The following is a 12,218-nucleotide window of genomic DNA, read 5'->3' on the forward strand; positions in this document are numbered from 1 at the left end:
AGTCATGTCCTCCTTCTAAATTAAGCTCATTAAAACGCAATTGGGTCCCGCCTCTGTTCCTGGTCCATGACAGGAATGTAATTGATTACTTTGAATTACTTTTGGATTACCCCAATACCAAATATGCTAATAGATGACAAAATACAGATAATATAATGGTTCAATGGCCTTGGGGGTAGGGCGCCCGCTCAGAGACTGGGAGAGGCTCCCTAGTTTGCACCTTGACCGAGCCATACCTAAGACTTACAGCTCAGGAGGTTAAGCTTGTCTTGGGACCAAGAGGTTGCAGGTTCGATTCCCGGCTTAGATGTCCATGTCACGCCTACAACAAGCAGTTGACCCAAATGCGTACCATTTCACACAATGCTTTATTAAGGGATCGGGGAAGTCAGGGCGAGAGGAAAAAGCCAGTGATCTGGTGCTCGCTGGGCAGAAGGAGCGGACAAAGGGTAGTCAAAGATCTGAAGGAAGTCGAGCAGCCGGGACGGGAGGATGGAGCGTGGTCGGAGATCAAAACAGGAAACAGGGGACAGAATCAAGCTGGATACAGAAACAAGTCGGAAACAGAACGGGAGCCAGAGTCAAAAAGTGCTTGCCTTGCATGTGCTGAGGTTGGCTGACAGACTGACCAGGTGTGAACGAGAATGACGTGCTTAAATAGGGAGAGGGCTAATTAGGGAACGAGTGGCAGCTGGGGCTGAAAGAGTGAGCGCAGGTGAGGGCAATTAGCGGGCAAGCGACAGAATCGTGAGATTCGAAGTGTTAGTTTCAGTTGTGTTGAATTGATTTTAAATTTGAATTCAAAAGGCATTAAAACAGTCTTAAAAAGTCTTGAATTCAACTTGCTTTAAACTCTAGGACTTTTATTGTAATCCTGCAAATTAATCCTGATATTTATGCAAGAAATATTTGTTTTGTTTGTTTTGTTAGTTTCAGTTGTGTTTTTTTGTTGACTTGGTCCCAAATTTGATTTGATAAAGCATTAAAAAAGTCTTGAAAAGTCTTGAATTCAACTTGCTTTAAGCTGTTGGACCCCTACTTTTAAATGAAATCATAATCCTACAAATTAATTATGATATTTATGCAAGAAATGTTTGTTTTTTATTGTTTTGTTTGTTTCAATTATGTTTTTTTTGTCGACGCGGTCTTAAATTTGATTTCAAAAGAAATCAAAACAGCCTTAAAAAGTCTTGAATTCGACTTCCTTCAAACTGTAGGACCCCTACTTTTAAATAAAACTATAATCCTGCAAGATGATACTGATATTTATGCAAGAAATATTTGCTTTTTATTGTTTTGTTTGTATCAGTTGTGTTTTTTGTCGACTTGGTCTTAAATTTAATTTCAAAAGGCATTAAAAAGTCTTAAAAAGTCTTGAATTCAACTGTAGGTGTCTTGATTACCGATTTGGATGACCTGTGCCCGGTCATTTGGCCCATCTGATTGGCTCCCTGTCCCTTTTCAAGCCAAGTCCTGTCACTCTCCCATTGTCAGTCCGTCTGTGAACCTCTGTTGTTACAAGGCAAGCCTTTTTGACCCTGACTCCCGCCTGTCCCGTTTTTGCACCCGATTGCGAGAACAACTTTGGGTCCTGGTTCCGTTCTGGTCATGACAGTAGGACCCTTACTTTCAAATAAAATTGTAATCCTGCAAATTAATCCTGATATTTATGCTAGAAATATTTGTTTTGTTAGTTTTAGTTGTGTTTTTGTCGACTTGGTCTTAAATTTGAATTCAAAGGGCATTAAAAAGTTTTTAAAAGTCTTGAATTCAACTTGCTTTAAGCTGTAGGACCCCTACTTTTAAATGAAATTGTAATCCTGCAAATTAATCCGTATATTTACTAAATAAATCTAATTTGATTACTTCTTTTCTTCTGTAACTGTAACAGAACACAGGTATAAATATTTTTCGGTATCCTATTGCCGTTACACGAACTCCTGCATATGTCATGATTACTCATTACACTCACCTGTGCCCGCTCATTTGACGCCAGCTGCTGCTGGTCACCTGATTGCTTCCCCCTCCTATTTAAGCTCAGTGCTTTCACTCGCCCTTTGTCAGTCCGTCAGCAAACCTCTGTTTACACATGGCAAGTATTTTGACTCCGACTCCCGTTTTGTCACCCGTATCCCACCCGTCTGTTCCTGATTCCCCGTTTGTCTCCGGCAACAACCATTTTTTGACCCCCGACCACGTTCTGATCTCTCGTCCTGGCTAACGACCCGTTTTTGACCACCGACCACGTTCTGATTGCCTGTCCCGGCTAACGACCTGTTTGACCACGCTACAAGTGTTGTGGATTAAACCTCCTGTTCTGTTTTTGACAGGATATTACATCGAAAATTGTAAACTACACCGCTACTGTATCACAAAATACATATTTTCGTCATGTTCTCGCCTCTCGTACGCCGGCTGGCAAATATCTCGCGCACACTCAATATTTGATTCACGGCTATCAATACTTTATCAGCCTCCTTCGCCGAAATATGCAGGAGGAACTTTCTGGGATTGTGCGAGAAGAAGCTGGAGTTCTTCTTGGTCCATCTGGCCCTTGTTGAACTTCATTAGTGAGAAACGAGGTCGGTTTGAAGCTGGAACACGTCGGGATCATTTGCTGTTAACTCCGCACTCCGCACTCTTAATATGCGTCCCACTCAGTTTAAAAGCTGTGTTCATAGTTTTACCCCGCAGAGTTCACTGACAATGCACTGAATGAATGCGGGCATTCATTTTTCATGAATAGCCGGCTTACTTGTAAATACACTATTGTAAAAAAAATGGAGTCCTGAATAATTGATGTTTAAAAAATAACGATTTCGGAATCGTGTTTATGACCCGGGATTTTGTTGTGGTACCCGGTGTAAGGAGTTAAATATAAAAAATGTACCGTTTACCAAATTGTTTGAATTAGTTATCTGACTCCATTAACCAAACACTGAAAACGCTGGTTTCTTGATGGAAAAGATGAACAAGAAAAGCCAACATTTTCGCACGGGGGCAGATTTAATTTCATTGACAATTGAACTGAGTGTACTTTGGGGCGGCAGTAGCTCAGGAGGTAGAGCGCACGTCTCGGGATCAAGGGATCCCAGTTCGAATCCCGGCTCGTCCGTGTTACATGTCGAAGTGTCCTTGGGTAAGACACTGAACCCCTAATACCCCCAATAAGCAGGTTAGCGCCTTACATGGCTGCAAGGCCGCTATTGGGAAATGTGGAGCACATTGTAAAGCGCTTTGGGAAGTCATTGACTTGAAAAGCGCTATATAAATGCAGATCATTTCATCATTTTCATTTACTCCATCGAAATCGGCCGAATTAATGTGGTCGGAGTCTCTGGGAAGCCTTCTCTGAAGTCCTTTAGCTTTTTTCTTGGCTGACGTTTCCCTGCAAGATGGTGTGCCGGCTCCTCCCATGGGCGCGCCAATGAAGCCCGACGTGAGCTTCACAATCTCAGAGAGGAGCGTCCCGATGTCTGTGGTTCCTCAAAACAACGGAAAGTGTTTCTTAAAACAATGCCTGCCGTCCTCCGTCGGAGTTTGTCGGAGCTACTGTATATATTGATATAACTCCATTGCTGGCAAAAATATTCAGGCCGAGACATTTATTTAGTTGAAAACTACTGCCCAAATGTAGTGAGCCCGGCCTGGCCACCATCTTGCTTGGTCGCCCAGGCCGAACTGACAACATCCGGGTCAGTAGGCGTGGTTTATTGAAAGGTCGCACATGCGCAGTGAATGGAGTCCCGCATACATATTACATTATATACAATAGATAAACATTAAAAACGTATTAAAAACAATGGAATTAGACTGAACATATGGATCTTTGAAACGTGACTATGTGTGTGTGTCTAATGATTACTTTTATATTTAAAAACAGAAAAACTGGTTAATTTCATAGCATGGAAGTCTGAGAAATACACAACTTAAAAATAATAGCTTACTTTACAGAGTCCTGTTATCAACAGAACTAGACGAAATATTCTGCATTCGGAAAAGCGTGACCTGTTATTGAACTACAGCCCAGGCAGTGAATATCTTGCATTAAACTCAATAAATGTAACTTGTATTCAATCGTATAAAATCCTTATAGTCAAATGTATGAAATCCTTCATCGGAAAGAAAAGAATGACTCTAATTGATGTTTCTTGATCTCCCTTGTTTAGGGGCAGGGCCTCCGGCGGATCGCACGGTGGTGGAGAAGGAATACCGCTTCCTGTCGCAGAAGTTGTTTGCCGCGGTGTCGGTATTTGCCGGCCTGGGAATCCTCTTGGGAATCGTGTGTCTTACCTTCAACATATACAACGGCAACGTGCGGTACGAGCGCTCGCGCATGATGTTCGTGTATTCACACATATCAATATATGTACAGCGGAACCTCGGTTCTCGACCATAACCCGTTCCAGAACCCTGTTTGAAAACCGATTTGTTCAATCACCGAAATCGTTTTTCCCATTAAAAGTAATGTAAAATCGTTTTAATCCGTTCCAACACCCTGAATGTTTACCATGAACGTAAATATGAAGCTAACCTAGGCTAATCGTACGTTCGCGTTAGCGTAATCTTCCGTACGAAAGATTACGCTAACACGAACGTGTAAAATTAAAAAAAAAAGGATTATGAATAGGATTTCTTACCTTTGTGGTGGACGGTGGGGAGATAAAAATCATCAAAAGTTTTTCAACCTCTTCCAAAACTTGCGGCAGTAGCTTGCTTATAGCGTTAATTTCCTTAGCCGCATCACTCGATTTCACAGCCTCCTTATTCTTTACTATCGTACTGATAGTAGATTTAGCCATGCTGTATTCACTAGCAAGATCGGAAATTCGTACAACTCTTTCAGATTTAGCTATTATGTCTTTCTTCAAGGCAATAGTTTTACGAACAACTTGGTTTTTTTTCACCTGTCCTGCTTGCACCGACCTTCTTCTGAGGCATAATTAGGGGCTAAAACACCCGTAGCCGCTCAGCATCGCACCCTAGCTTACCGGCGTTCGAACTCCGATTTTTTGACCGAAAAGCGAAGCAAGAATTTCTCTAAATTTTTGGTCGAACACCTGATTTGTCCGAACTGAGAGGCGTTCGAAAACCGAGGTTCCACTGTACTTAAATAGAGAGATGAGATGGTGAATTGAGATTGAATTGAGAGAGAAACGAACTTAATGTATTTTTATTTATGTATTTTTTATTTTACCGATTAGCATTAATTCCGGTGGTTTATTGATTCTTTAAGATTTTCAGTTAACAAGATTAGCTTTACGACTTCAGGTTTGAAATAATTCAAATCATTTAGTTTTACATCGTTTAATGATGAATGATGGTTGTCTTAAAGTATTGGTTGGTTGGTTGATCGGCCTGTTGGTTAGTCGGTCGGTTGGTTGGTCGGGTGGGTTTGTGTTAGTTGGGTATGGTTTGGTTTGGTTGGTTGGGTGGTTTAGTTTGGTTGGTTGGTTAGGATTGGGTGTGTTGGTTATGGGATAAGTGGGTTGGTTTGGTTGGTTGGTTGGTTGGGTGAGTGAGTTGGTTGGTTGGGCAGGTTGGTTGGGTGGATGGGTTGGTTGGTTGGGTTCAGTTTGGCCGTTTGGGTGGTTAAGTTCAGTTGGTTCTGGTGAAAGAGTTGGGTGGTTTGGGAGAGTTTGGTTTGGTTGGGTGGGTGGGTCGTTTTGATTTGATGAATGGGTAAGTTCAATTCGTGTGGGTGTGTTGGGTGTGTTGGTTTGAAGGGTTGGGAGGGTTGGTTTGGTTCGTTGCTTGGGTGGGTTGGTTGGTATGGTTGGTTTGGTCTGTTGGGTGGATTAGTTCGGTTGGTTTGGATGAGTTGGGTGTGTTGGTTGTAAGGGTTGGGTTGGTTGGTTAGTTGGGCAGGTTGGTTGGGCAGTTTGGTTTGGTCTGTTGAGTGGGTCAGTTCAGTTGGTTTGGGTGGGCTGGTTTGATTTGTTGAATGGGTAAGTTCGGTTGGTGTGGGTGGGTTGGGTGTGTTAGTTTGAAGGGTTGGGTGGGTTGGTTTGGTTGGTTGATTGGTTGGTTGGTTTGGTCTGTTGGGTGGGTTAGTTCAGTTGGTTTGGGTGGGTTGTTTGTGAAAGTTGAGTGTGTTAGTTCGATGGTTTGGATGGATTAATTTGGTTGGGTGGGTTGGTTTGGTCTGTTGGGTGGGTTGGTTGGATCCCTTAAACACTAGGGTCGTACGGGTACTATTTACTGTGATCTGTCTTTGGCAAATACATATAGTATATGTAGTACTTCAATGTAAGGGTAAAACGTTTTGTTTTTACAAAACAAAACAAAGGAAAAAGTCTTTTTGAGAAGAAAAAAATAAAGGTAACTTAGCTATTTTTTGTGTTTTATGCTTAATTTTATTAGAATTTTAAAAGTAATGAAAACGAAGAGTTTTTTTCTATCTCCTGTTTACTCAAATCAACACCGGGGTTCCACAAGACTTCAACGAGTGACACAAGAGCTTGTGTAAAGAGGTTCTTTTGAGGATTTTATTACAATAATAACCAATAAAACAAAACAAAAACAGAATAAATGCTGAGCTTGTGATTGGATGTGGAATTTTCACAATTACCTTATTTTCAGCCCAGTCCAGCTCAAACAGGCTTGCTGGAATTTTCTAAGTTGGTTCGGGTTAGGGTTAGAGTTTTTTCTCATTGAAATTTTTATTACATGTTTACCCTGGAGTGTCATGTCTAATATTTTTGCATAGAATATTTCAATGTCAATCGGTCCATTTCAATGTTATTCTATAAATGCAAAGAATGCAAAACAACAAGTGAAACAATCAGAATTAAATACATTGTTAAAAAAATATGGAGAATCCTGAGGCGTATTAATTACTTCTCGATGAATAACGTGATGACTAAAACTACTAAACTACTGAAAAACTCATACAATTAAGACTATCTATTTAGAGACATATTTAATTATTCCAACATAACCAATTCAGATAACAAACTGATTTTAGCTACAGTCATTCGCAAGTGCCAACACCCACTCAACATAAAATTGGCAAGCGATTTGGCCAATTTTATAATGAATGTGCGTTTGACTTAAGTTGACATCTTTTGGAAAAACTCAAAGGCTAATGAAATGCAAATGTACTAATTCCCCCACCGGGTATTGCAACTCGTGCGTTTTGACCTTCGCTTTGCTCTCATGCTCAAGATGGTTATCCACTGTGATGTTTCTGTATTTTTCTGCGTAGGGCAGGGTTCACCAACGTGGTGCCCGCAGGCTCTAGATAGAACACCGGAGTAGCCTGCGACAGGTTCTGAAAAAAGCTCACCGGTGATGGTGTCACAAGCAAGAAACGGAGACAGGACCCAGTAGTGTTTTTTTACTCAGTTTTATTGATAAAGAGGGAGAGCAGGACTGGCTTCCACGATCCGATGATTGCCGGACACAGGTAGCAGGTGGCTGGAACGCGGAGGTGGCACTTCCGTGTCGAGCGAGGATAATCGTAGGCAGCAGGGATACTGGTCACTAGCCGGGACGGGAGAGCAAGGGCGGTATGGAGTTCAGAAAAGAGGTCGGCAACAGGTATCGGGCAAGAAACAGGGCAAAACAGGTCGGTGGTCAGGATGGCAGATCAGGGCAGAAACAGGTCCAGAAACAGGTCAGCAACAGGTATCAGGCAGGAAAATGTCGGAAGGTATGAGCTTGCCTAGCTGGGAGCATAGGTTCGCAAACGGTCTGACGACTTCCTCTGGGAAGCCGGGGGTTTAAAAATAGTCTCTGAACCAATCAGGGCTCAGGGCTGTTGGCGCCAATTGGGCAGTCACAGGTGCCCGAAATAAGCAATCATGACATTTAGTGCTATAAATCAAACTTTTCAAGACAAGACCTTTTAACTATTTTCAATTCAACTTCTAACCAATAAAAATATCATTAGTCTCTACTGAATATTGGCATTTAGGAACACAATAGTGCTAAGCTTTGAGCGACAGAGTCAGACGCTTCTGTCAGTGATAGACAATACACAATGTTGTGGAGCCATTAATATCATTCAAATGAGTCCAAGTAAGGATAATTTTTTTATAAAATGTCCCTTTTATCCTCCGAATTACAATATCTCTTGAAATGAAATGATCTGCATTTCTATAGCGCTTTTCAAGTCAATGACTTTCCAAAGCGCTTTACAATGTGCTTCATATTTCCCAATAGCGGCCGTGCAGCCATGTAAGGCGCTAACCTGTTTATTGGGGGCATCAGGGGTTCAGTGTCTTACCCAAGGACACTTCGACATGTAACACGGACAAGCCGGGATTCGAACTGGGATCCCTTGATCCCAAGACGAGCGCTCTACCTCTTGAGCTACTGAAGTCCCTTGAACCGTTTCACAATGTGCAACCTCTCCCTTAACTGCTCAGAGAACATTATCACACTCTTGTTAACAAATCAACCAATTAGTAGAAGTTGGTATGGTCACGTCACAAGATCATCAGGACTGACGAAGATAATTCCAAGGGGGAAGGACTGAAAAGGAACTGGGCTGACCAACAACCTTAAGGAATGGACCCAAGAACAGGCCAGGGACCGTCAATAATGGGGAAGGCTGTCCAGAGTTACATCCTCATTGGAGCCCTAGACGACCCATGCTGTTCAGGGATCCCTGAACCGTGATACAAGATATATATTTTTCTCTCTCTCTCTCTTTTTCTCTCTCTCTCTCTCTCACTCTGTCTCGCTCCCTCTCTCTCTCTCTCTTTCTCTCTCTGAAAAAGGACTGAAAAAAAATGGGCTGACCAACAACCTTAAGGAATGGACCCAAGAACAGGCCAAGGACCGTCAATAGTGGGGAAGGCTGTCCAGAGTTGCATCCTCATTGGAGCCCTAGACGACCCATGCGGTTCAGGAATCCCTGAACCGTGATACAAGATATATTTTTCTCTCTCTCTCTCTCTCTCTCTCTCTCTCGCTCGCTCGCTCTGTCTCTGTCTCTGTCTCTGTCTGTCTGTCTCTGTCTGTCTGTCTCTGTATGTCTATATTTCTCTCTGTCTGTCTCTGTATGTCTATATTTCTCTCTCTCTCTCTCTCTCTCTCTCTCTCTCTCTCTCTCTCTCTCTCTCTCTCTCTCTCTCTCTCTCTCTCTCTCTCTCTCTCTGAAAAAGGATTGGAAAAAAAATGGGCTGACCAACAACCTTAAGGAATGGACCCAAGAACAGGCCAGGGACTGTTAATAGTGGGGATGGCTGTCCAGAGTTGCGTCCGCATTGGTGCCCTAGACGACCCATGAACCGTGATACAGGATTTTTTTGTTTCTCTCGCTCGCTCGCTCTCTCTCGCTCTCTTTCGCTTTTCGCTCTCTTTCGCTTTTCGCTCTCTCTCTTTCACTTTTTGCTCTCTCTCTTTCACTTTTCGCTCTCTCTCTCTTTCACTTTTTGCTCTCTCTCACTCTTGCTTTTCTCTCTCTCCAAAAGAAGATTCATCTCTACGCTTTAACCAACATGCTGAATTGATGTTTAACCCGGTCAGAGTAATCCCAAATCCAATATGTCAGTGAGCTCATCGAGAGTTTTCCTCAGTTCCCCTCCACTAGGGGGTGGCGGTAGGATCTCATTTGTCTTTGATTAAATTTCCCAGCCAATTTGTTTTCATTAAGTCGCTCTCGGTCGAAAAACTGACCATCTACTCTGCGTGGATTCGCAGCGTTTACGCTTGTCGCAAATCGTTACCTGGACAAGACGTACGAAACGTTTCCCCGAAGTGCGATTGGATCGGAATCCTGTGAACGTCCGTGTCCGAAGATGTGTGAAATATGGGAATGTTGGGAATTCTGAAGTGGATGTTTGCTGTCATGTTGCAGTTACATCCAGAACTCTCAGCCGTACCTGAACAACATGACGGCGGCGGGTTGCATGATGGCCTTGGCTGCCGTCTTCCCGCTTGGTATCGACGGGCATCACGTGCACCAATCCCAGTTCCCCGTCGTCTGCCAGGTAAGAAAATGGATGGGAAATGCCACCTCACCGTCATTTTTCAATCACAGTACAGACGCTGCCCTAACAGCATTCAATTTACTTTCATTTTACCAACCAACCAATAATCCAACTCCATTATGGATTCAAACCAAAGAACAAACCCGATTTACCAGCTCCAGCATTTGCATGACAATTTTAGGTACCGTATTTTCCGCACTTTAAGGCCTTTATTTTTTTCAAAAGCTGACCATGCGCCTTCTAATACAGTGCGCCTTATTTATGGATCAATATTAAGTCGCAAAGTCTTCCAACTAACTTGCAGCCGCCGACTAGATTTTCCTCCGAACGCCAAGTAGTCCGCGGTGTATGCTGGGATTCATTTACCGGCGTTTCATTGGCTAACCAATGTGTCAATAATCATTTGAATCGATCACTATTGGCTAAAGTTATTCGGAGGTCAAGGGGCGGATCGTTTTTATCATTTACAGGCTGGCGTAGGCTTAAGCGGCAAAACAAAGCCTGCAATTGGCCGAAAAAGATGTGTCAATCATCAGTTGAATCGATCACTATTGGCTAAAGTTATTCGGAGGTCAAGGGGCGGATCCTTTTTATCATTTACAGGCTGGCGTATGCTTAAGCGGCAAAACAAAGCATGCAATTGGCCGAAAAAGATGAATGTGAATCACATGTTGGGTTGCACTACGGCATAGAGAAAACATTTTTTACTATTCTGTATTTGTAAATATTTGACTCTCCTGGATTTACTACACTCACGGATATAAGAGGACCATGGCTGCACATTATTATTGAACACGACTTCGGTGAGCTACTCCGGCTATATATTTTCCCTGTATCTTGTTTCAGACTGAACTCGATGTTTCTGTGATAAGCGGTGCAGATAATGGATGGAATGGAGTGTCTATTTTTAAATTAAACTCAATTCCAAGTGTTTATTGTCATATGCACAGTAAAGTTGCGAGCGAAAAAGAAAATAGAAACTAAGGAATGGTTGGCATTTCTTGAATCCCAAGACTTTTACCTTCCGAATGATGGAACGATGCATTTGAGTGACATCGTACGGACACCGCATCCGGACGTGTTCTCGACACGTATTTGCTTTCGGAATGTTAGGGGGGTAATAAGTTTGACTGAACTATCTGACTGTTTTGTCGACGTTCCCATTGTAGCACCTTATAATCCGGTGCGTCTTATGTATGTCAAATATAGGACCAAAAACTATTTTTTCGGGGTGCGCGCTATAACCCGGTGCGCCTTATAGTGCGTAAAATACGGTACATTTTACAGGAACGTTAAGAGGTTCAATTTATGGTATTTTTTTTTTATATGAAAGTTTGAGAATACTATTGTTACGAGCCTCCTAGTGGTTGAAAAAACATTCATCAAAAAATGATATTGATTATAAAAATAAACAAAATTACTTGAACTATGATATAAACGTGTATGTCAGGGGTTGAAATTGGGGAAAGGGGGGTGATATTGGCTCATGTTGTAGTATTTTACCATTGCTTTATATTAAACAACTTTATGTATAAATATTTAAAAACGATGTAAATAAAACCAAACGTAAAACAATCCTTACACATGTAGCGGGATGTTTCCATTCTGCACCTATTATACTAGTTTATTTCCTCACTTTTTTTACTACTTTTTAACTTTCCACTTGTCCAGTAATTGAGTTTTTCCTTAAAAATATTTTTTACATTTTCATTAATCTAGATGGATTTGTTGGATGTGAAGAATGTTATTAGAAAATGAATTTGCCTCTCTTTGCCCTTCCGATTCCAGTTCCGATTGTGGCTGCTGGGTTTGGGTTTCAGCCTGGCGTACGGGAGCATGTTCACCAAAATCTGGTGGGTCCACACCCTCTTCACCAAGAAGGATGAAAAAAAGGAGAAGAAGAAGGTAAGACATTAAATGGCATCATTTAGCACAGACATGTCAAACATTCGGCGCGTGGGCCGGACCGGGCCCGTTAGATGATTGAATCCAGACGGCCATCAATTTCTTAGTATGTCAAAAAAAAAGAGGCGAGTCTCTCGGTCATTTCTATCCAAAGTTAAGTGCTATGGCCACTGGAGGGCAGTAGAGCAGAGGTGTAAAACTCTATTATCTATCTGGTTGCCACATGCTAAAAAAAATGTCACGCCTGGAATGACCGGAAGCCAGCAGCCGACGAGATCGATACCAATTGCACGAGCAGATATCTAACAGATGGGGTCGATAGAGGACAGGACGGACTGGACAGACAGGATTGATATCAAAACAGGACAAACT

At 42.3% G+C, this 12,218-nt stretch overlaps 1 protein-coding gene across 1 annotated transcript in view; it reads left to right on the forward strand.

Moving 5' to 3' along the window:
- Positions 1-12,218, forward strand: part of LOC148372804 (gamma-aminobutyric acid type B receptor subunit 1-like) — a 211,921-nt gene that overhangs the window by 182,989 nt on the left and 16,714 nt on the right. The window contains exons 16-18 of the mRNA XM_088327382.1: positions 4,170-4,320; positions 9,809-9,941; positions 11,730-11,846. Coding sequence (XP_088183508.1) covers positions 4,170-4,320; positions 9,809-9,941; positions 11,730-11,846 — 401 coding nt within the window. The remainder of the gene's footprint in view (positions 1-4,169; positions 4,321-9,808; positions 9,942-11,729; positions 11,847-12,218) is intronic.

Source organism: Urocampus carinirostris, chromosome 2, assembly GCF_059441175.1.
Source record: "Urocampus carinirostris isolate Australia breed hairy pipefish chromosome 2, RoL_Ucar_1.0, whole genome shotgun sequence".
NCBI classification, from domain to species: domain Eukaryota; kingdom Metazoa; phylum Chordata; class Actinopteri; order Syngnathiformes; family Syngnathidae; genus Urocampus; species Urocampus carinirostris.